The sequence below is a fragment of the Miniopterus natalensis genome, chromosome 16, assembly GCF_054644295.1.
Source record: "Miniopterus natalensis isolate mMinNat1 chromosome 16, mMinNat1.hap1, whole genome shotgun sequence".
In the NCBI taxonomy this organism is placed as follows: Eukaryota; Metazoa; Chordata; class Mammalia; order Chiroptera; family Miniopteridae; genus Miniopterus; species Miniopterus natalensis.
The window spans coordinates 16515683-16541349 of record NC_142096.1 but is presented as its reverse complement, the minus strand read 5'-3'; the positions used below and the strand labels follow the sequence as shown (position 1 = coordinate 16541349).

Here is a 25667-nt window from a genome sequence, read left to right as displayed (position 1 = left end):
CGAATGGACCGGTCGCCGACTTTTTAGAGACTCCCGGGCGCGCGCGCGCAGACACACTCACACACACACACACACACTCACACACACTCACACACACACACTCACACACACACGCACACACACTCACACACACACACGCGCGCGCACACACACACACTCACACACTCACACACACACGCACACACTCACACACACACACACACACACGCACACACACACGCGCACACACACCCTCCAGCTAGCTCTCCCCGGGCGCGGTTCCTTAGCCTAAGGGTACCATTTGGCCTTAAAGCAAATTACTTAAACCCGACGGGGAGCTGATGGCAAAGAGAGGACCCTTGGGACCAGGACCGGAATCGGGGATGCCTACGAAGCGACAGAGCGTGGCCCCCGGCTCGGCCGCTGGAGGAGGGAGGGCCTCAGGTGGTGGCCCGGCGAGCGCCCAGCATCTCTGCACACGTTAGCAATCAAGTTAATTGAATTCATTGGCGTTTAGAACCGGCCTCCAGCTCGGAGAGGGCTTTGAATGGCCAATCTCTCTCTCCCCTCCCCGCCTCCCGCCGGCCCGCCCTCCGGGCTCCCCAGTGCGCACCTCCCTCTCCACTCCCCTCACCCCTCACCCCCTCCTCCGCCCTATTAAAACACCCACCAGCTCACTAGTTAAGACCCCCTTAAGTTGGAGGAGGCAGAAAGGCAACAACTGCGAGGAAGGAGAAGTCAGGACGTCTGGAAAGAATTACCCAGCCCTGGCTTCCAGCAGCCCATTGAACCGGGGACTTGAACCAGCCCCAGCCAAAGACTCTCCTGATTCTGCGCTTCCTGGGTTCTGCTGAGGCTTCACCGGTCTTTTTATATATATATATACGGAAAAGAGAAGAGACTTTCCGATATCAGGGGAGAAAGACTGGAGCAAAAAGAATAATAATAAAAATTTAAAAATTAATTTATTTTCAAAGTACCAATTTTTCTTTTAAGAACCAGGAGACTTAAGCGCAACGGAAATATCAGAGAATAGTGGTGTTTTTACTTTTCTTTTTCTTTTAAAGTGGGGGAGAAGCAAACCTTTAAGACTCCCCCACCTTTCTTTAAATGTTGTTTTTAAATTTTTTATTTTTTTTGGCCGGCCGTCTCAAATTCATCTGATCTCTTATTACCTCAATTTTGGAAACTGCCCGCCACCGGCCCTCCGGGACCACACAGACAGGCTGAGGACAACTTTATGACCAAGAGCTGAACAAGGTACGTTCCCCTGGCGCGGCTGGGTGAAGGCGGAGGGTCCTGGAAAAGGGCAGGGGGAGGGAAGAAATGATCCACATCAGTGTTAAAAAAAAAAAAAAAAAAAAAATCTTTATAGTCAGTATTCGGCAGGAAAGTTTGAGTTCTGAAAATTTCCAACAGACCAAAAGCCGGTGGGTACTGCAGATAACTGTCAGGCTTGTGAGCAACACTGTCTTTTCCCATCCCCGCGGCGCTCCCCAGAAGCCCGCTGCCCCGGGGCACAGGTAGCCTCCGGGCCGGCGAGGACTGCGCGCCCCGGGATGTGCTTTCCATCCGCATCCTCCGGCGCCGAGGGGCTCCCGCGTTAGGAACCAGAATTTCCACTGAGCAGGGGAAGCGTACTCCACGCAGCCGCCCTCCTCTCCTTCCCATCCCGCTTCTTCTTTTTCCCACCCGCCCGATGTGGGGAGAGGGACCCTGGGACTTCACTTCCCAAAGTGGGAAGCCCGCCTCTTACTTGTAATGCAAGGGGTTAAAGCGATCGGGGCTCCTAACTGGGACCCCTGGAAGGAGGGTCCTTCCCCACCTCCTGGCTGCTACCGGCCTCCCTTGGCCACTCCCCCCTCTCCCCAGCCTCCCCTCCTTTGCACACCCCGCACCCCATTAGAGTGTCAGGCGGGGTCTGTCCAGGCTCAGCCCGCTCCGGAGGCCTGACTCAGGCCGGGGTCCGGGGCGCGAGCGGCGGCTGCCCCCGACCTTCCCCTCCGCGCCCGCCCGCCTGCCGGCCGACCGGGGCCGGGCGAGCCCGGGGACGGCGCGTGGCGCGCGGGCAGCGTTCAGGGAGCCAGTTCCGACGTGGCACCGAGCACGCTGGAGCTTCTTTCGGCAGCTGCGCGCGGGGGGCACGGCCGGGTGGGAGGCTTGGGGGGCGCAGCGCCGAGCGCCCAGCGCGGGGGTGCGGGCGGGGGTCAGCGAGCGCCGGGGGCGAAGGCGGGAGGCGAGCCAGAGGCCGGGTCGGGATGGATCATCCGCACCTCGGGCGGAATTCGTCACGCCGGTTCCCGCCCAGCGCGAACCCGGGCTCCGAAAGGGAACCTGTGAACGGGAGGCGGGTCTGAAAGGAGGGTCTGTGCGCGGGTGAGAGCGCCGAGGACGGGAGGCTCCTTCCCCCGGCCGCGGAAACGGCGCTGAAAGCGTCATTAAGGCTGGCTGGAGGGCTGGGAGCCGAGAGGCGGCGCCGGGGAGGAGGCCCGCAGGCCCGGCTCCTGTTACACAGCCGGGGTGCCAGCTCCCCCGGCCGCGCCCTGCATCCCGAGCGCCCGCGCCCCGCGCCTCCCGGCCCCCCTGCGCGCCTCCACCCCTGGGGACCGAGGCCGCGGTGTCTCCCCGGCAGCTGCCCAGAAACGCCGCACTCCTCCAACCCACGTGGCCGGCCTGGGATTGCCTTTGACGTCACGCCCCGGGGGGAGGTGTGACGCAATAGACAGGGGAGCCCTGATTGGCCGCGGAAGGGCTTCCCCGAACTCAAGGCCTAAGTGCATATAGACTCGCGGCTCAGGGCTAAAGCGAGGGAAGTGGGTAGTTTTGTTTTGCTGACGAGTGAGGCGGTTGATAAGAGGCTGAACAACCTCCCTGCCCCCTGCAGACTTGTTTCTTTTTCCCTCCCGCGGATTTCTCGGGGCAGTCAGGGCACATGATAATGTACAGTGAGAGGTATTAAACGGGATTATGACTTTTAAAGTCATTTTAACAAAACTTTAAAAGTCAACACATTCAGACGTGCCAGTGATTAAATGTTAAAAAATAAAATGTTTATTTACATAGCATTGGCTGGAACAAAAATCTACATGCCCATCAAATTATTTGTAGATGCAATTTAAAATTTTGCAAAATAGGGTCGAAAAGAACTCTAAATTCTAAACTTTTCCCTGCCAATGTGTGCAAGTTGAGGCATTCATTATGTTAGTTTTCACTGCATTTTTTAAAAGTCGAAATAAGATTGATTACTTATACAACCCAGGTATTTTAATCCCCATCATAATCCTTTAAAGGTTTTCCTAGTATTTTGGCTATTTGTTTACATTTTCAATAAAAGTTTAACTCTTTAAAGTACCCATTTTAGTAAGTATATTATGTTGTGTATGCAATTTGGAACAAATGATTTTAGAATTTTAAGCAGACATTTCTGGATTATAGGATTGCAATTAGGATATCATCACTCATTCATTTCTTTTTTAATTTCTATATTACCTGAGTGGGGTAAATAGAAAAATGTATTGTAGATATATTGATAAACATTTATTACCTGAGTTGCTTGTATTGCACTTAGAACTAAATCCTTACTTTATTATTATTATTACTTCCTTTCCCTTTTAAATGTTTTTTATTGATTTTAGAAAGAGAGGAAGGGAGAGGGAGAGAGAAAAACATCAATGTGAGAGAAACATCCGTGGGCTGCCGTACCCCCCAACCCCAGCATATGCCCCGACAGGGAATCAGCCGGGGATCCCTCAGTGCGTGGGACCACGCTCAACCAACTGAGCCGCATCGGCCAGGGCTGAACGAAATCTTTACTTTATGAGAGTTACGTGTAGCTTATAGAAATCCAAGGTGAAAATCAGTGACTAGTATCAAATTTGAGTGACACTCCACAAAGCACAGATATGTAGTCAGGTAACTTCCTGGGTAACAGGAATTGTGCAATGAATGAATAGGAAGTCAGATTGTGTAATTGTTTTTGTTAAGTCAGTCTATAGAATACCCCACACTATTGAATTTCATGAACACTTTTTCACACATGGTTTCCTTGCCAACTAAGATTACTTTCAAAATAAATTTTTTCGTGAATTTTTCACTGGTTTATTTTCTATTGACACTGTGGGGAAAGCCCTTATCTATGGATCAATGTGTAGACCCCCTTTGGCAAAAAGTTATATTACACAGTTACATTTTTAATCTAAAATAAATATTGTTACATTATTAGCTTCCTGACTTTTGCATGATATGGAGGGGAATGAGTTAATGAAATTGGAGAATAGAGCATAAACCCCACTGTCCCTTTCTGGGTCCTCTTTTTTTATCCATGCACACCCAGGCTGTGCTTCACTAAGAGGTTGCAAGGACAGAGCCAGTGGCAGCTGATATGACAGCTGAATGGGGGGACAGCTCCCTGTAGAAAAATCACTTCCATCACCCCAGCTTGGTCTTAATCCTTTACTGTCTAGCAGCAGTCTGCATAGAGTACCACCCCATTGCATGCACCTTAAGTTATTCAAGTCTATTTTGAATGTCACCTATGTGGACACTACATATACTGCCTTGCCCACAATCTAGAAGACTGTTACTCATATATGAGTCAAAATAAATATAATGAGGCCATATTATTAAATATTTTATTTAAATTAAAGAAATATTTATGAATGAATGCCTCTTAAATACACACATCTGCACTGCACGTTGATAAGATGCAGCCCACATCTTAATGGAACTCATTGTACAAAAAAATATTTAAATAACCATAGTGTAAGGCAGAATATGAGATGACCCATAAGAAATGTAAAATAATAGCTACTGTTGGCCTCATGTCTAATATTATACATCTCAGTCACTGTTAGGCACTTTACATACATTATATCTATTCCCCTGCTCCGTACCTCTCGCCTCCAAAGAAAATTTTATAAAGGAGCCTTGCCCAGAATGATTAAACAACTCACTCAAAGTCACAGTGTTAGCAAGGAGTGTGGATGAAATTTAATCCAAGGAATAGTAAATATAATGCTCTTGAAGTGGACATGCCACAGCTGGATTAGTCAAGTTTTATGGGGGCTCAAGTTGAGGACAAATCATTTTGATTGAGAGAGATCAGGAAAGAGATCATGAAGAGACTTAACATTTGTGGTACATGTGGCCACATAGGATTTTGATCTATAGAAATAGTGCCCAAGAGCCAATGGAGAAACATAGAATTAAGATTCCATCTCAAGCCTTTTTATAACTTACCCCTTTGCCATATAGGGCAGTTGGGAGTATTGGCATCCTAGGATTAATTGATCAATATTGGCAATGCAAATGAAAATAAATCTGAAACTTAAAGCTGTGGATCCAGACACAGCTGTGGAGGACAAGGCCTTTGAAAGGCTATTGCTGAACCCTGCAAGCTCGGCTCCAGGGTCTCTGCTGGGATAACTGCAGTGGGGCTGGAGAAAAAAAGGCCAACTTCAAAGCCCATAGCATGGGAATCAGAGTGCACTCTTTCCATAGGTCAGGCTTAGTTGCTTCATTTATCTTAACTGGGAATTCTGATTTCTGGACTTTTAAATCTGTACTGACTCTGATCTGGGTGAGATTTACTTGGAAGGAGGCCTGCATAACATCATTGGTTTTCTTGATCTAAGTAAGTAATCAAATATACCTTAGACTTTAGTCTCTGATTTCTCCTACATTAATCATCCCTCCCTCTCATACCCGAATTCAACCTTTAGACTTATGGACAATTTAGTATCCGACTGAAAGGTATAGATTTCAAAGTAAGGTAAGAATTTTGTTCTAAGTTTTACCTAGAACTTAAAATTGGGCATGAATGAATAAAAAATTTATAGTTTTACTTAATACTTTATTTTTCTGTTAGAAAAAATAAATCTTGTGACCAGTTATTTAAATTAGTTTACTGCAAATGTCTATAATGCATATGTGCAAGACAGTTGCTTAATAGAAAGTTATCTTGAAGGATCATGCTGAAATATTAAAAAAAAAACAAAACTTACCAAAGATGGTAAGATAGTGAAGGAGGGATGAGAAATGTCAGTTTTGAAAAATAATTGGGGAATTTATGTCTGAGGTTATATTTGTCTATTTAAAAAAAAAAATTTTTTTATTGGTTTTCAGAGAGAGAGGACGGGAGAGGGAGAGAGAGAAACATCAATGTGAGAGCGAAACATTGATCTGCTGCCTTCTACACGCCCCTTCCTGGGATTCAGCTTGAAACCCTGGCATATACCCTGACCAGGAATGGAATGGGCAACCTTTCAGCGCAGGAGACACCCAACCAACTGAGACACACTAGCCAGGGCGTATTCTTTCTTACAACCGTTCCTCTAGTTACATTACAGAGGGTTGTTAACTGCCCCAAGAAATCCCCCATCCCCACTGTGGGGAACAAGTACTCTAGCAGAACCAAATGATCTTTGAATTCTAGAACAAGAAACTGAAGTCTGCTAGATATTTACACTATCTCAAGGGAGAGTCATTAAGTTAATCTCATTTAACACTGAAGACGGGATTCAACAAGTTAAGATTTAATTCTCATTAAGTACCTATTATTTGGCACTTTGGACAATAAAAAAAATTGAAAAGATAATTTAGGATTTCTGTATTTCTGCTACCTAACAAAGCAAACTTTAGTTTCCCCATTTCCCAGAAACTTGGAGGAAATCACTTCTGTCCAGAGCTAGTAAACTGGTATCATCTTTCACATTTGTAAGCATATTTTTATTAAAAGATGTAATAAGGTGTAGCGGTCAAGATTATAGTCTCCAGGGGCAAATAATCCTTGATGTGAATATCAGTCTACCATTAAGCAGTTGTGTATTTTTATCTGAGCCTTAGTTTTCTACTCCCAGGTTTGCTGTGGAGATGAAATGAAATGTATAGAAGTGCTTACCAAGGTGCCTGGTATATAGAAACTGTTCAATAAATAGTGATTATTATTATTTCAGAATATAGATGCAAAGATAATTTTCTAATCATATCATAAGGATATTATGATTTTTTTCTTTCAATTTATTTAAGCTAAAAACAATAAAAACCAGTTCACCCATTTCTATATATACGACCTTGGTTATTTATTTATTTATTTATTTTTATTTTTTTATTTGGTTCCACATATAAAAGAGATCACACAGTATCTGTCCTTCCCTGTCTGACCCATTTCACTCAGTATAGTGCCCTCAAAGTCCATCCATGCTGCCATAATTGGCAAGATTGCATTATTTTTTAGTGGCTAAATAATATTCCATTATGTACATATGTGCACACAACAGTCTCTTTATCCCATTCATCCATCCCTGGACACTTAAGTGGTTTCCATATCTTGGCTGTTGTAAATAATGCTGCAATGAACATGAGGGTGCATATGTCTTTTCAAGTTTTTTGTTTCCTTCCACTTGCCTTTTCTAACTTTGTTTTCCAAAGGTATCCTAGAACAGGTCTGGTATCCTTCCCCTCTTCCCCCCTTCCACACAGATAACAATTATCTTTAGATAGCTGAGAGAGAAATAAATAACTGCTGGATGCTGAAGGGTACCTTTTAGCGGTTCAGCATATATACACTGCCCCAAAGATTGGGGAGGAACCTGTGCTCTGTCAGTCTGCATTGGCTGCCTGAGTCCCAATGGACTTACTCATTTATTCAGAATGTATTATTGAGTACCTACTATGTGCCAGAACCTGTGTTGTATTTTTTTTTTTTTCTGTACAGGAGTGCACAGTTGATTGAGACACACACATCCGTATAACCATAGAGTGCACATGGTGCCATTTAGAAAATCAAAGAGTGTCAGGGGAGAGGCAGTGACAGGGAGTGAAGAGAGGGCAGATTGGAGAAGTTAGTTGAGAGTGGTAAGCTAGGACCTCTCAGAAGAGGTATCTTTTGGACTAAAGTCTACAGCCTTTCCCGGATGATGATTCCACTAATCTGAATCACTTCAACTTCTCCCAGATCCAAAACAAAAGGACCACTTTATGAAAGCTATGGGAACTCAGTTCTTACCACTCCACTAGGGCAGGGAGAGCAGCTGTTACTCTCAGGCAGCATTTGCCCTCTGCTTAACACACGGAGGTCAAGGGGCAGAAAAAGGCTCTGATGCCCAATGACCTATAGACATCCACTTGAGGTGTATAAGCTAACATCAAGGCTTATATCCTGTTTCCATGAAACAGGAGTGCCTTTCTTATCCTAAAACAGGGTTTTGGCAACACTGCTATTACATAGATGGAACCATCAGCTTCCTTTGTGCCAGCCTCATTTCATGTCCTTTTGGCTGTACATAGGGACGTATGTGAGCCCAGATATCTGATGATTGGCTAGTTTTGTGTCTGTGCCTGAGTTCATGTCAATTCCTCATTTTCCTAACAGCAGGAAAATAGTTTTCAAAGTTCTTTTCTAATCTTTTCTTATATAACATGTTTTATTAGCCAGAAAAAAAAGGGTGCTGCCTGTTTTGTCATGAGGGTTCAAATCTTATAACCTGGCATTATGCCACTGGGGGGGAATCCTACTCCTGGTTTTGTGAGTTTGAGCAAGTTACTTAAATACTCAGTCTTGATTTCCTTGTCATATGTATATGTCATTTGTAACACAAGATTAACTATACATTTACCACTTAAAGTTCTTAAGATTTAAATAGGATCATGCTATTCAACAAAACAAAAGCTGCCCTACAGCCTAGAACTTAATAAATGATGAATGAATATTAGCTTACATAACAGTGATGCCAATATGACATTGATGAATTTACATCTATTCATTTAGCACATATTTACTGAATAGCAATCATAAGCCAGGTTGGTATTCAGTAAATATATATAAAAAATATAACCCAGGTTTATGACCTTGGAATACATTAGTGAAAACAAATATAAAAAAATACTGGCTTTATGGAGTTTAAATTATGGTGCATTAAGCCATTCTTGAACACTTGGTTTGGCTTAGAATTCTGAAAGAATAGTACTTAGTAAATAATCGTTATTAAATCCAATAGCAACTTAAAAATTAATGAATAGGCGCCTGGCCAGTGTGGCTTAGTTGGCTGAGCATCGTCCCATGCACCAATTCCTGTATTTAAAAAGTTATTAATGAATAGGCTAAAGTCTGATACTGGGCAAAACAATCCAACTTTTATGTTTTAAATATTTATGGAAGGTGGATTTCTAAATCATCTTTTTATCTAGCAGTCAGCTCTTATGATCTAGGGTGAAACTAACCAGATTTTCCAATTTAACAATAAAGCCATATGTCTGACAAGGAAAGTTTGCTTATGAAATGGAGTATTTGAATTGGGGATTGTCTCAGAAAGTCTCACACATATGGTGCCCATATCTATGAAATCACCCAGGGGAAATTATAAAGAAACACATCCTGTATGTCACTCCCTGAGATCAACCTATTCCCTCAGTCAAGCTGCCTCTGAAATGTGCCTGTTGCCCTTTGGCCTGGACTGAGATGCTGCGTGTGTCACTCAAGGCAACAATGAGGCACCTCGCGGAAACAGAAAGGTTCAGTTCTAGCCACATTGCTGCAAGTCACCCGCAACTTTTCCCAGGCTTCAAAAGGACATTCTGTGGACTCCTGTAATGTCAGACGGTGTTCCCACTTCAGCTGTGGCCAGCAGATGCTTTGCCAACACTCTCCCCATCCACGTGTGCTGATAAAAGCAAGGAAAATGTGAATAATGGAAAAAGAATAGCAGGCAGTTCTTTTGCTGGCTATGGTGATTTTAAACACAAGTGAAACACACTTCAGCTTCTCCCTGGCAGAGGGCTTTAGTCCCCTTGAAATGTTTCACTCTTGTGCGAATGACTCACGTCTTGGAAACGGACAGGTTCCAAGTCTGGTGCTCCCAGCACCTTTCCACATTGGCTAATGCACCCTTTGGGAGTTTTAAGCATCCCAACAGCTGTTTTAATTAGCAAGGGATGCTGTGCTCTCTTGCCTTTCCCTGAAAACTGGGCAGTTCACCATTCCCCAGCAGCTTGAACTCTCCATTTGTGTTGTGATTACCTCTATCAGGCTCACATGTTACACATTATGGTGTCCATAGAAGTGCTAGAAGTAGAACACACATTCGTTCGTTTATTTTAGCTTCCTTGTTAGCCGAGTACTTTAAAATGCATTGCATTTTTAAAAACCACTCATACAAACACTTTGATTTTGCTCCTCAGTGCAGCCTGGTGCAGGGTCATGGACAAGTACAAGTACCATCACCTGTATTTAACAAAGGAAAGTAATGTCCACAGGCTCGAATCCTGGTATCCAGGCAGCATTGCATGGCCTTGGTTATATTCTTAGGGTGAGCTAAACCCCAAATTCAAAGTGGGTAAACAAACAAAAACTCAAATTATTTCTTGATATCATAAGGCCCCAAGGCAGTTATTCCTGATTGGTGTCTGGCTTCTTCCATTTGGCAGTTCAAGGACCATGTTCTCTCTCTCTTTGGGCTGTGCAGTTCCCTAGGACCTTGCTGGTATGAGTATCAGCCGGTGGAAGGAAAAGAGATTATAGGATGCCCACTGTCTCTTAAAAGTCCCTAGCGGAAGGGACCCATCTCCAATTTCCAAAGGCTGGAACACCATGGCCGCATCAAGCAGTCTGTGCTCCAAAGGAGGAAACACAATTGGTGAGCAGCCACACTGAAGTTTTCCAAAAGTATAAGGCAGGTCCACTCAGGACCACGTCGGGGTATGACCACAGGGACTAGAATGTGAATGGTGCCTCTTGGAGCTGAGAGCAATGTGGTGGCCACACAACTAGGGACAACCAAGATAATAATACAAGATAATTGAATGTTATGTGGACATGCAATTTTAAGTCTTAATGTGGAATTGGAAAGTATAGATAACATATCCAACAAGAGGCTTTGCAGAGGTAATTGCTTAGCCTAAGTTTCCATTTATAATAAATTTACTTAGCTTTCAAAGACTAGTTGAATTAAAGAAAAAGATTAAGCAGTAATTATATGTAAACAAAACAAAAACCTTGAAGTTGGTGTGAATGACTGAAGATGGAGACAGTACATTTATATCAGTTCCTCATTATAGTTCATTCTTGGAAGAGTTTCTGAGTTACATCCTTCTGTGATAAACTGGTAATGTGGTGAGTAAATGGATTCTTTGAGCTCTGTGAGCTGCTCTAGCAAATTAATCAAACTCAAGGAGGGGGTCTAGGGAACCTCTGATTAATAGAAGTACAAATTACTACCTGAGCTTGGGACTGGGATCTGAAGGTTGGGGGATGGAGGGCAGTCGTGTGGGACTGAACCTTTAACCTGTGGTCAGAATTGAGTTAAATTATAGGACACCCAGCTGGTGGTGACCAGAGTATTGTTCATTGGGTATGTGGGCAACCTCCTCCCCCACACACATTGGAATTGGTTCCAGAAACTCAACAAGAGAAAAGAAATGAAAAGGTCTATGAAGCACGTCTTCTGTGCTCAGGCTTGAAGCTGCCGTGGGAAACACAGAAAATGGCCCACCTATACTCTAATTGTTCCAGCCTTAACCAGGAGATACACAAACTCTAGGGAGGAGTACAAAATTGGCTATTAAAAGATGAAATGTGTTTCAGGTCTATTGTGTTATAGCTTTTAAGGGGATCTGAAACTTAACTGTTGAAATTAAGCGTGATGCTATTTCTTTAATTTATGATTTATTTCTACAAATATTTATTGTGTGCTTACTGTGTTCCAGTCAGGTTCCTGATCCCCATCTGGTGTTAGTGATGACAGGTGGAGGAGATAGCCATCTGAACAAAGGAATGCGATGCAGAATTACAAGGGCTTTGATAGGTATCTGCAAGACACCTAGGGATGAAGCTTTTTTTTTCTTCTTGACCACAAAGCATTTTTAATGTCAATAGAGAGTTTGGAAAGAATTGAGTCCAAACCCCCTCACTTAACAGATTTAAAAACCACTGGGTCCCAGAGAGGTAAAGTGACTCTCTAAAGGTTATACAGCTAGTTGATGGAAGAACCAATACTAGAATCCAGGGAGATATCCTGCTCACCAACCTCAGCTGGCTGCATGGAGAGGGTGTGAGCTGAGGGATTTGTACTCGAGATGGGATGAAATAACACATGAGCAATTTAGCAAAACCTCTTTTGGATTTTTCACTGGACAGTATTGGGGATAAGATGAGAACATGGTGTAGGAAGAAATATGACCTCGCTCGCTAGGAAATTTAGGTTCCACACCTAGCTCTGATGACATACATAGAGTGCAACCTTAGACAAATGATCTAACTAACACACTAAAAATAATGCTTCCATGTATTTGTTTCACACATGTTTTTCAATATTGTGATGTGCCTTCATGTCACCTGATTCTTGAAACAGCCCTCTAAGGCATCATAGAAGGACATCCTCATATTCCCACTCTGCAGATGGGCAAACTGAGATGCAGAAAGTCACATAGCTAGTTAGTGAGAAACTCCAGGTTAGAACTCCTGAATGCTCCTAGTCCAATGCTCAACCAATGATAACTGTATACAACAGGTTTGGAACCAGAGTCATTAACCAAGAGTATCTTTGATTATATTACAGATGCATTGTGAGAGGTTTCTATGTATCCTGAGAATAATTGGAACCACACTTTTTGGAGTCTCTCTCCTCCTTGGAATCACAGCTGCTTATATTGTTGGCTACCAGTTTATCCAAACAGATAATTACTATTTCTCTTTTGGACTGTATGGTGCCTTTTTAGCATCACACCTCATCATCCAAAGCCTGTTTGCCTTTTTGGAGCACCGAAAAATGAAAAAATCCCTAGAAACCCCCATTAAATTGAACAAAACTGTTGCTCTTTGCATCGCTGCGTATCAAGAAGATCCAGACTACTTACGGAAATGTTTGCAATCTGTGAAAAGGCTCACCTACCCTGGGATTAAAGTCGTCATGGTCATAGATGGGAACTCGGAAGATGACCTTTACATGATGGACATCTTCAGTGAAGTCATGGGCAGGGACAAATCAGCCACTTATATTTGGAAGAACAACTTTCACGAGAAGGGTCCCGGTGAGACAGAGGAGTCACATAAAGAAAGCTCCCAGCATGTCACCCAGTTGGTTTTGTCCAACAAAAGTATTTGCATCATGCAAAAATGGGGTGGAAAAAGAGAAGTCATGTACACGGCCTTCAGAGCACTGGGACGAAGCGTGGATTATGTGCAGGTAGGTTTCCGAATTCCTGCCAGGGCAAACATACATTCAAATAAAGCAGCTTTTGTATCTCTCCAGTCATATGCTTATAGCCCATCCTTGTCACTTCTGAACACAGTGCCCCTTTCAGTTCATTTGAAAACAGCAAGACTGTTGAAAGCACATTTTGAAAGAGAGAGGGGGGAGGAAAGCCTTGTAAAACTGTTAAGACTATCTATGAAAATGCTTAGCTTGTGCAATGCTGTTGGTTGGAAATCAAGATTAGTTTGAACAGGAGACCCTTCCTTCTTTTCTCTCCCCTTCCCTTCTCTGACCCCCTTGGTTCTGCCAAGTCAAATCCAACGTCATTTTCCACACTCTTAAAATCTCCAGCCTTGTAAGAAAATAGTGTCTGCAGAGCAGAGGGTCTTGAGGAAAAAAAAAATCTGCAGGCCCAAAGGAAGGCTATAAAATGGTGTTCACAGAGACCCGGCAAAATGGGGGTGATGAGAACAATTTTGATTGAAAAGAGACAGAAAGAAAAGAAATATGAAAAAGGGAGAAAAAATAAAAACCTTCCCTGAGAAAAACCGAAGCAATGTTTATTTCACTCCCCAAACAGCATTACCTCACTCACTGCAACTTGACCTTTGAAAGCATTTGTGATGGTGTTTGCTCGCATGAAAATTAGACGGGCTGTGTCTCGTTAATTTCCTGACTGCTCACTTGGGGGGTTTCTCCTCTCCTAGTTCTTACCGAAGTTTTTTTCTTTAGGATCTTCAGAGAGTCCCTGTGAATGTTTTAGGTGTAATTTCTGTGGATGCTCTAGATTTGGGCTATGGTGAGAAGGGAGGCATGTCTAGGGTTTAAGAAATCTACTGGGACTGTCTTCCTTTTTTCTTAAAAGTACAACCCTAGGTTTCAGAAGATCTATCATATACCTTGTGGCCTTTATATGTGTAATAGGATAGGAAAGGACACTGGCTTTAAATTAGTTTTGTTTGTTTTTTTTCTTAATGGGAGAGAGAGTGAAAAAGAGAAACATCGATTTGTTCCACTTATTTATGCATTCATTGGTTGATTCTTGTATGTTCCTTGACCTGGGATAGAACCCACAACCTTAGTGTATTGGAACAGTGCTCTGATCAACTGAGCTACCTGGCCAGGGCTTAGGGCACTGGATTTAGTCAGTTGACTAAGATTTGAATCTACATATTGACCAGGGCCATTTCCCTGAGACTCAGCTTTCTGGGTAGAATATACCAATCTCACAAGGGGCACAAGGAGTTTGAGGTAATGATTTCAAAAAATACAACTAAAGTGTACAAAAGTTACAAAGGTAGCAAAAGTTGTTAATATTATATAATCATGTAGCTCTTGCTTAAAAATTATAGTACGTGACAATTGCTACGAGTGTTAATTTTGGTTAATATCTGAAGAGCTTGGGGGTGTTTCTTTAGTTTATACCAATCTGCATATTGATCTCTCTTTTTAGGGAGTTTAGATAGAGTTTCACCCTCAAGTTTCTCCTAATTTCTAGAACTTTCACAATTAAGGTCATTTCAGCTAACTAAGGATATTTTATACCTACTGACATACTGCAACTTCAGGCCCAGATGAGGGATGAAATGACCCATTTAAAGGAAGGGATGACTGGGGAACTTGCATAGCATTTGAAAAATGATGCTTTCTGCCTAAAATGAGAAAACATCTGTTGATATTTTGCTTTTAATTGTAGTTAAAACAATCACTATACTTGTCATTCCTAATCAAGACATGATTGTGTGAATTTTCTTCCTTTTTAAAAACCTGCTCCTCCCAAACCCCCTTTTCCCATCATTCTTGTTTTGAATTTGTTTGTATCCTTGACAACCTGGCATTGTGTCTGTCCAGGAAAAAATAATACACAATGTAAAATGTTGGAGTAGGCTTGCTGCTAGGGCCCTAATCAGCCCAGAGAACTTGCCTTAACTTCAGGCTGAAGCTTCTGGAGAGACTGACCAAGCAGCAGCTGGTACCTGGGCCCTGAATCCTCCTGGGATTCTTGGTCCATTCCAAGTGCTCAAATAGGAAGGAGTGGGGGGCACCTTGTGGCATTCTGAAGCCAGGGAATTCCATCCTGCCATCCCTCATCAAATTCCCCAACAGATAACCATGTATGCCCTCTAACAATGGGAATGTCACAGGGTTCAAACTAATACTATCAGTCTAACATTCCGACTGACCCAGGGTCTGAGCGTTGCAGAAGAGAAGCCACAGAAAGGCAAAAGGAGCAGGATGGTGGCTACTAAGCATTACAAGTGATTAACACCCAAACTTGGAGTTCAGGTTGATGAGGGAAGGAAGGAAGCAAGCAAAGTTCAGGTGCTAATACACCAGAGAAAATGGGGCTTGGGGAAGGAGTTGACCATCTGTTCACATACTTGCTAACCCGGCTGGAGAACACTGCTTCACTGTGCAGAGAAATGGCCAGAATGGTTGGTTTCCAGCTGCAGCTGGGTCTTTGGCACTGGTCAGCTCTCTTCACTTGATCTTGAATGGATAGATGTCTTTCTTATTGCTCTCATGACGTGTTACTGCATACCTTCACCACTCTCCCAGCTCCCTACCCAAACTCCTCCCTGCTTAACTACTAACAGATGACCTTGCCTCCTACAAAAGAGAAAAGCAAAAGTACTGGTTCTGAAGGCCATCAAGATGGTTTTTAAAAAAATATGTTTTAATTGATTTTAGAGAGAGGGGAAGGGACAGGGATAGAGATACACCCCACAACCCCGGCACGGGGACACCGGCCCAGCAGCTATCATAATCTTTTTTACCCTCTCCTACTTACAGGTTCAAGGATACCTGGCCTCACTTCTATCTCCAGATTAACCTTTTTACCTATACTCCTGGGATCTCTGGGTCAGCTCCCTCTGGTCTCCTCCAGAACAGGCTTTATTTACATCAATTACCGCCTTTCCATCTCTCTCAGCGTTTATCTCTGTGCCTCTCTGACTACCGTCTCAGCCCTAAAGCCATTCAAAGAATTAACTCTTACGTGGAGTATAGAGGAAAGCTTCAGTCTAGTAGAAAGCCAGTGTGGCAGCAAATTCATCTGAGATGCCAGCGGCTGCTTTCAGAGCTGGAGAGAAACAGAGTAAGGCAAATAATAAAGTGAGAAAAGAAGATGAAGGAAATGAGAAAGGCAATGAGGAAGATTTTCTTCACTTTTTAATCTAAGTATTTTCTGGGGAAACTTTCTTTTTCCAGTGTAGGATATATTCTGACCTGTCTGGATATGGCTTAAGGTAGAGCAAAAGTCTTTGACTTTTCAAAATAGTATTTATATTAGCTTTTTATTTACCAAAGTAGCACGTTTATGGTAGTGTATTTAAAAAATATAGAAAAGCAAAAATTAAATCATCAGTAACAAATACATGACTCATAGATGATCAAATTTAGTATTTTCCAGTGTATACCTTTCTATTTTTCCCTTATTTTAAGAACAATTTTGGGATTATATTATATTTACTTTTTTGGCTTTTTATACTTAATATCAGAAGACTTTAAGTATCCTCTGATATCTAGATTATATAATTGCTTTACTCATTCACCAAACATGGATAAGTGGCCAACATAAGTGGCCCCCCACCTATGCAACAAAGGAAAAATCAATATTCCCTGATGTGTGCATTAGGGATTTAGCAGGTAGAAAATGTACAATAAGTATGGACATTTTCTAAAGGGGGAAATATAGGAGGCAATTTTATTATTATTATTTTAAAATATGTTTATTGATTTGAGAGAGAGAGAAAGGAAGAGGGAGAGATAGAAACACCCATGAGAGAGAACATTGATTGTCTGCCTCCTGCATGCCCCCTACTGGGGACTGGGCCTGAAACCCAGGCATGTGCCCTCACAGGGAATCGAACTGGCATCCTTTTGATGCCTGGGTTGACACTCAACCACTGATCCATACCAGCCGGACAGCAATTTTGTTATTAATTTAATTTGGCAGCATTGTAAGTATCCAAGATCCTTTGAGCAGGAGAAAAGACTAAATCATTCATAAGAGCTGATCTTCATTATTCATGGTTTCTGTATTTGTAAATTATGCTACTCACTGAAACCTATTTGCCATCCCCAAATTAATGTTTGCAAGTACTTTTGAGATCATTTGCAGGCATGCAGAGTGGCAAAAAGTTTGATTCACTCTATCAAGACCATGCTTTGCCTTCTTGTTTTAGCTTTTATGCTGTAAACAAGTAACTTCCTTATAGTCTGTGTAATATCATGTTTTTCACATTTTTGTGCTTTTTTTTCTGTGGTGATGTAGCTTTTTAAAATAGCCCCAAGCGTAGTGCTGAAGGACACTCTAGCCTTCGTAAGAGCAAGAAGGCTGCAATTGTTACAGGGACTTTGTTTAGACTTGCCTTATAGGGCTGTTGTCCTTGAATTTGATGTTAATGACTCATATAGTGTATTTAAACATGAATAAAACAAGGTTAGGTATTGATCAGCAGGCAAAAATGTAGTGACCAGAGGCTTGGAGGAACCTAACCCTATTGTACTGCTAGAAGCAATTTTTCTGTATTTGCTAATTTAGTGTTTGCAGAAAGTGTAGAACAGTAGCTACTGTGAGTAATGAGAGTCCACTGTGTACAATATGATTAGTTCTGTTCTGAACAGGAAACTTAAACAACCAAAATATTCTGAGGGCTGATGCTGAGAGTGTTATCTGTCTCGTAGTATCCTTCGTTTTAGAGGATAAGGTTAGTAGCACACCGAACTAGAAATGGGGAAATGTGAATTCTAGACTCAACTCTGTTTACTTGCTATGGGCCTCAGTTTAAAAAAAAAAAAGCGAAACTGCCCTGACAGGTGTCACTCAGTTGGTTAGTGGCTTCATCACCTACACCAAAAGGTCGCTGGTTTGATTCCACCAAAAGGCTGCTGGTTCTTTCCCGGTCAGGGCAAATGCCCCGGGTTGCAGGCTCGATCCCTGGTAGGGAGCGTGTAGGAGGCAGCTGATCAATGTTTTGCTTCCACATTGATGTTTCTCTCTCTCATTCCCTCCCCCTTCTCTCTCTCTCTGAAAATCAATAAAAAGTATAGCAAACACGGAGGCTAGGTGATTTAGACTTAGGTCTTAGAATTTCAAAAGCATTTGGTAGAATATTTCTAGAGGAGATTTTTATTTATAGATTTTAGAGAGAGAGAAAGGAAGAGGGAGGGATAGAAACACCCATGAGAGAGAACATTGATGGGCTGCCTCCTACATGCCCCCGACTGGGGATTGGGTCAGAAACCCAAATTACAGTGAGACAAGTTGGAATGGACTTACAGTCTAATCACTTATAGACTCTAATTATTATTATAGATCCAGGCACATAAAAGATTCTCTATATGTAATCAATTCCCATGTTCCTGTTAGAAATTCTCTTTACTGAGCCAAGTATTTGTGGTAAGGATTGTCATGATTCTTTAGGTGTGTATTTACCTAGGGAGTAAAAATACTGAAAGATCATTACTTAATGCTAATGGCATACTTCTCTACAGTCCTTTGTAATTTACAAAGTACTTTTATAGCCTGTGCCTCACCTGGTATCAAGATGATGGTAAATGGCTTGTTCAGGGTGATAGAAGTAATCAGACACAGGACTCAAGACTTAATTGAGGCTTCTTGATTCTATGGGCATTTGTTCTTTAAGCAAATCTTGGCTAAAGAAAAAAAAAAATCTAATTTATTAATGTTTTACGTTTTTTATACAGTTACTGTTATTTATAACATGGAGATAAAGGCAACCTTTAAAAAATCTATTAGAATTAAAATTGGGGCTTAGAACATATTTAATCTTAACTTATTATTATTATTTTTTTAATTTTAGGAAAGTGAACCCTCCTGCTGCAACCAATTATTTTAGTCCCAAGGCAAACTTTGCTTGTAAAGGCCTGGTAGTAAATATTAGGCTTTGTAGGCCATGTGGGCTCTATTGCAACTATTCAGCTTTGCTGTTTTAGTGTGAAAGCAGCCATAGATAATATAAAAATGAATGAGTGTGCCTGGGTTCCAATAAAACTTTATTTATGGACATGGAAATTTGACTTTCATATAATTTCCATGTGTTACAAAATATTCTTTTTTTTTTATTTTTCAACTATTTAAAAAGGTAAAGAACATTTTTAGCCCAGAGGCCCTATCAAAACAGGTGGCAGGCTGGACTTGGCCTACAGACCTTAGTTTGCCACCTCCTGGTCTAGATAGGAAAGAGGCGGGTTTAACTCTTGGCAAGGATAGTGAAGGAAGAAGAGAGATGGTCTCATAAACTTTATTTTTATTATTATTTTTAAATATATCTTTTTTTATTTCATTGAGAGGAAGGGAGAGGGAGAGAGATAGAAGCATTCACTGATGAGAGTCACTGACTGGCTGCCTCCCCCCATCCCCCGGGATCAAGCCCGCAACCCGGGCACGTGCCCTGACCAGGAATTGAACTGTGATCTCCTGGATTATAGGCTGCTGCTCAACCCCTAAGCCACACTGGCCTGGCCTCGTGCACTTTAGTTGATGATTTTGTGGTTATAAATGAGATGGCTGGATCCTCTCAATAATGTCTTTTTTGTCTTTATTTACATTTTCCACTCGTTTTAGTCAAAATTTGGTCACTTTGTTCCATTTTCACATCTCCTAGTTAGAAATCTTATGACTAGTGATCATGTGGTTGAAACAAATCACAGTGATACATTCAGGGTGGACAGAAAGTCGTTTTGATTTGTGCTTTAACAGTTTCCGGTGTGCATATCATACCCAGTAGTTTTTATCCAGGTGGTGTTAAGGTCACTGGCCTGTGTTCCTCCCCCACAGCTTCTGGCCTTGAGCTAAATAGGCAACCAACATTCATGAAATTATATACTTTTTATTAATTAGTGAGGAGACAACTGGAAATCCTGTTCCTACTATCCTAATTACACTCTTATACGCTAAAAAAAATAATATTAGGTCCATGAACATACATGGTTTTACAGACTGTCATAGATGGTGGCTCTTTAGTTGGCATTCTATCATCAAATAACATCCAGAAATGGAACTTCTTAAGGCTCTTTAACCCACCATAACAAACTCCTATCCAAGGGATTTCTGAGGGCCTTCCCTCCCAGCACAGTTAAACTCACGGTGCAAACAGTCTTTCTCTGAGAGCTCCTGGCACTTTGCTCTTGCAAACTGGGAGGGGCAGGGCCAACTGAAATATGCAGAACCTCATAAGTTGGATTTAAGTTTAGTCATTTCAAAGAGGCAGTTGCCTTGGTCTGCTTATGCTCACAAGCAGGCGGAGTTACTTGAACATTAATTCTAGATTGCCCCCTTCCTGTTGTTTTTAGTCTTATTTTAGCTTTCTGGTTTTACCTTTCCCAGCTTGAGTCAATAGAGGTGGGTGTAGCCCTAAGCTCTCAGGATGCTGGATTCTAAAGGTGGACTGGACTTCTGCCTTCCTTTCTCTACCCTCCCTACAGGCCTGCCCTCCTCATAGCCAATACAAACCAGTGATAGACAAGGCATGGCAGAGGGGAAACATTGCCTCGGAGGAGTTTGTTTAGGCTTCTGAGGCATGATGATTGGGTACAAATCCAAGTATTAGCAAAATCCTATTTTCTGCAATAAAAAATTGAAACTGCTACCTAATTTTTTTTCCCCCTAAAGTAAGTGAGACTATATTGGACCAAAGTGTGGAATGTAATAAATGAATGAATAAGTGAATGAATGATTTTTATTAGAAAATGGGTTCTTCTAAATGTTAAATAAAATTTAAAAAATCAGAAGTTAACCCTAAAATTGCTATACTTATGTTCAGTGAGGTGACAAGTTTGCTTTTTATAACTGCTGGATAGCCCCATATATCCCCTTAAGTCATAAATTCCAATAGTAATTTAAATTGTTGTATTCAACAACATTCTTCATGTTTATTTTATTTTCAGAAAAAAATAGCTGTTAGTAAAATTGACACATTTTTAAAGCTGTTGCGATTCCTTAGCTAAATTATTTTCCACGTGTTTTTGTTGTTGTTGTTCAAAACTGGTACATCACATCCCTACTATTTTTATGAAGCAGTTTAGAGAACTGCAAAGATAGATCCTGTTGATACGAATAAATTAATCTTGATTAAATCCATTCAGTATAGCCAGATTTGATGGCAAAATAATGGAAATTGCAGATTATACCCCAGTCTCTGCCAATCATGTCGTTTATTGTTTGGATGGGCTGTGAAACTGGTGCATTTTATCACATGTCCACACTGATCGCTTGCTATCTATTTGGACCATGCTGCATTTCCCAGAAAAGAGTACTGTGTTTACTAGCATCATTCAGGGATAGAGAGGCGGCAGCACTTTTCCTACTTCTGATTTCCTTTGATCATGTGGAAGAAGCTCCATCCGCAAAGATAGTGGCCTTTCCCAGCTGTCTCACCCTTCCTCTCTAAGACAAGTGATTGAGGGTGGAAGAAGTCCGGGGCAGCCCAGCTTCTCCTTTCTTTTTCCTGGCAGTGGGATATTGCCAAGGAGCAGGCATCTGTCATACCTTTTAAATGAGCATGCACTGGATCTGCATGAGGAGGCTGCGCCCTTCGATGCTATTGCCTGTAATAGATAGCTGGTGTACTGGGGAGCATCATTACGAAGCCTGCCATTCCACAGGCATCAGGCCTATTCTCTATACCAGCTTTATGGGTATACAGGTGATATTTTGGTTTCTCATCTCCCTTACTCTTTTTTTCCCCAATTGGTTCAGAAATCAGACTGCAAGAAAAGTACTGTTTATGACCCTGTCCACTTGGGCCTCCCCTTGGGCCTCATGGCAAATTGGGACAAGCTGGCCACCTACCTATAAGATACCTAAAACATCACTTCAGCTGTTCTGTCCAGCAGTGTCAATAACTTAAATATCGAACTTGATGGAAAACAAGCTCTTTGTATTGGCCATGATATAACAAACTGTCATCACTATGATGTTTGCTTATTGAGGCCTTGTGACAATAAGGCTGAAGACGTATATGCTAAATTTTGGCAGTATGAATCATACTTATAGTTCTTTATTTCCTTTAATTCGTTTTCTCCTTTCTTCTTTGCAGGTCTGTGATTCAGACACCATGCTTGACCCAGCCTCATCTGTGGAGATGGTAAAAGTTTTAGAAGAAGACCCCATGGTTGGAGGTGTCGGGGGAGATGTCCAGGTGTGTAGCATGGCTTCACTCTTGCCTCAGTCACTTTAGTAGCACTTTGACTCATTGATTCACTGAATGTATGTTTACTACACACCAAACGTTGTGCCAGGTATTACACATAGAATGTGTCTTGAAACCAGGATACTGCCTCTTTTGTACAAGTGAAAAAATTTAGGTGTTCTTTGATTAATCTTGGGGTATAATCCATGTCTGTAGTGGTTGATGAATTCTGTTCTTGAGCCATAACTTAATGTTCTGGTGTAATCTGTTGTTGGAGTTCACTTACTTGCAAATAAACTAAAGTATGGCAGGAGATGGATTCTCTATTATATACCTATGTCTTTAGAAGCTGACCAATATGTGATTGATCAAAAAATCCAAATGGGAAAACAAAGAAAAGAGAAACAGCAACTCAGATTTATACCAGTGAGAAAGACAAAGGAGCAGTTAATTAATAAGTAGGTTTTCCAATTACTTATTTTTTACTAATTATTATTTATCTAACATTATTTGCTAGCAGTGGAGAAACCATTAGTGAAACAAATATTGGAATGGGAAAATGAATATGCGAAAGTCTGGGGAAGTTAAAACGAGTTCTTTGGAAACATGAGATTAGATTTTAGCAAAATGTGAAAAGCACATTGAATTTTTAAAGTTTAGGCATTGTGTTACTGTATAACTCATTTTGTATATTTGTGGTGGTAGTGAAGGTAATGAAAATGTGCTACAATGGACAAAAAATAACCTGGTGGTAAAAAGGAAGCATGTGAAATCTAGATGAACACAGAACAAAATTGAGAGGCAGAGGATTCAGAAATATTGCCAAGAAAAAGCTGATAATTTTGAATAGCCTTTACATAGAGCATTATTTCAGGATTCAGATTTTGGAGGGAAGCCAAAGCAAACCCTTTTATCACTGGCATTGCAAAATAGTAAGGAAGAGAAGGAAAATTTATAGCCAAAGATTAGATGAGTTGGAAATTAACCAGAACAGGAGGCAATAGGGCTTTAAAAACCTTCAAATCATAGATGGCAGGAAAGAGTATCTGGAAGAAGAAATTAGGGACTAAGAACTAACGCCTTAAAAAAAAAATCTCACTATGAGAACAGAACAAGAACAAAAAGCATAGCAAAAAGAGGACAGGGTGAAGTAGGAAAAAAAAATTATCATCACAAAGTCCTCATGCATGCACACAACTTACCAAATTAACCTCGTAATACAGAAGCAGAGCTAATAAAATATAATCATGTCAAAAAGAGGAAGGAAGCCAACATAGGATGCCAAAATAACATACCTTACTCTACCTGGTAACCTCAGGATGTACGGATTCTGTTGGCATTTTTAAGTAAGGCTTACCTTTTACTCTTTTCTTCTTTTCTGCAGATTTTAAACAAGTATGATTCCTGGATCTCCTTCCTCAGCAGTGTGAGATACTGGATGGCTTTTAACATAGAGAGGGCCTGCCAGTCTTACTTTGGGTGTGTCCAGTGCATCAGTGGACCTCTGGGGATGTACAGAAACTCACTGCTACACGAATTTGTGGAAGACTGGTACAATCAAGAGTTCATGGGCAGCCAGTGCAGTTTTGGTGATGACCGGCACCTAACGAACCGAGTGCTGAGCCTGGGCTATGCAACAAAATACACGGCTCGATCCAAGTGCCTTACAGAAACGCCTGTCGAGTATCTCAGGTGGTTAAACCAGCAGACCCGCTGGAGCAAGTCCTACTTCCGAGAGTGGCTGTACAATGCCATGTGGTTTCATAAACATCATTTGTGGATGACCTACGAAGCGGTTATCACTGGATTCTTCCCTTTCTTTCTCATTGCCACAGTAATCCAGCTCTTCTACCGGGGTAAAATTTGGAACATCCTGCTCTTCTTGTTAACTGTGCAGTTAGTAGGTCTCATAAAGTCATCCTTTGCCAGCTGCCTTAGAGGAAATATCGTCATGGTCTTCATGTCCCTCTACTCGGTGTTGTACATGTCAAGTTTACTCCCCGCCAAGATGTTTGCGATCGCAACGATAAACAAAGCTGGGTGGGGCACCTCTGGAAGGAAAACCATTGTTGTTAATTTCATAGGACTCATTCCAGTCTCGGTTTGGTTTACAATCCTCCTGGGTGGTGTGATTTTCACCATTTATAAGGAATCTAAAAAGCCATTCTCAGAATCCAAACAGACAGTTCTAATTGTTGGAACGTTGCTCTATGTATGCTATTGGGTTATGCTTTTGACTCTGTATGTGGTTCTCATCAGTAAGTGTGGCAGGCGGAAGAAGGGACAACAATATGACATGGTGCTTGACGTATGATCCTACATTGTTTGACGTCCGCAGTCACACGCGCAGGCACGGACAAAACCTGAGCTCCCGTAGGGACCGTACAGTATTGTGGCGTCGGATAGTGCCACCACAGGAGACATATCACTGCTGCTGGGACTTGAACAAAGACATTTCTATGGGTTTATTTTGATCCTGCCAAAGTAAAAACGATGCATCAACAAGAAGAAACTCAGATGTAACCTGTTATTTCTATGAAAATGGGAAGAAATCTTTGTTTATGCACTTTTTCCTTACTGTACATCTGCCTAACAGTGTTTTGCCCTATATACCTCACTAGCCATGCTTTATGTGGGTTATCATGGAAGAAAAGGATTTTGGAAACTCAAGGAAAAGTTCTTACAACATATAGAACCTAACTTATGGACTGTGTTGGATAGCTAATTTTTTTTTTAGAAAGGTTTTCTGTTTAATTCTACCAAATGAAATGCCAAAGGAAATTTTAAAGGCTGTTGGCTGTGCTGTATTTTTATATAATTGTACTGTGTTTTAAAATTTTGTATGCCAATTTTTAAAACAAATTTTGCATATTCTATATTTTACTTCTCTGCCAAAATACACCTGTTCTTCCTTTTTTAAAAAAAAATAAAATAGGTTCTGAAAAAAATTCAAACTTAGAAAACCTACTCAAAATGTGAAGCTTGGTTGACTGATGTTGTTCACGATAGAAAGAATAAAATGTTTCTCTCTTTACCTTTTCAAATTGAATAGTTTATTTCTGTGAAAAACTATTTAAACATCCAATATTTTAGCTTTTTAAAATTTCTTTTAGGAAAGGCCAATATACCTGTCACACTTTGGGAGTAAAAATACATACTTGTGTGTGAAAGAAAAAGTAAATAATTGAAAATCAAGGCCAAAGGGGTAGAAAAGTGCAATTTTTTCATAAGATTAAAAAAAGGGAATGCTAGTCCTCAAAAGAAAACACTGGGCAGCCAGCACTGGACATAACATGCATATCACAGGCAGTGTTTTCCCAGGCTGAGTAATATGGAAAGTGGA

At 41.5% G+C, this 25667-nt stretch overlaps 1 protein-coding gene across 1 annotated transcript; it reads left to right on the top strand.

Moving 5' to 3' along the window:
* The first annotated feature begins 671 nt into the window (after positions 1–671).
* HAS2 (hyaluronan synthase 2) lies at positions 672–25358 on the top strand. Its single transcript, XM_016207750.2, has 4 exons — positions 672–1239; positions 12531–13157; positions 22232–22333; positions 23709–25358. The coding sequence occupies exons 2-4, from the start codon at positions 12531–12533 to the stop codon at positions 24636–24638; spliced, it is 1659 nt and encodes a 552-aa protein (XP_016063236.1). The 5' UTR covers positions 672–1239; the 3' UTR covers positions 24639–25358.
* The last annotated feature ends 309 nt before the right edge of the window (positions 25359–25667 follow it).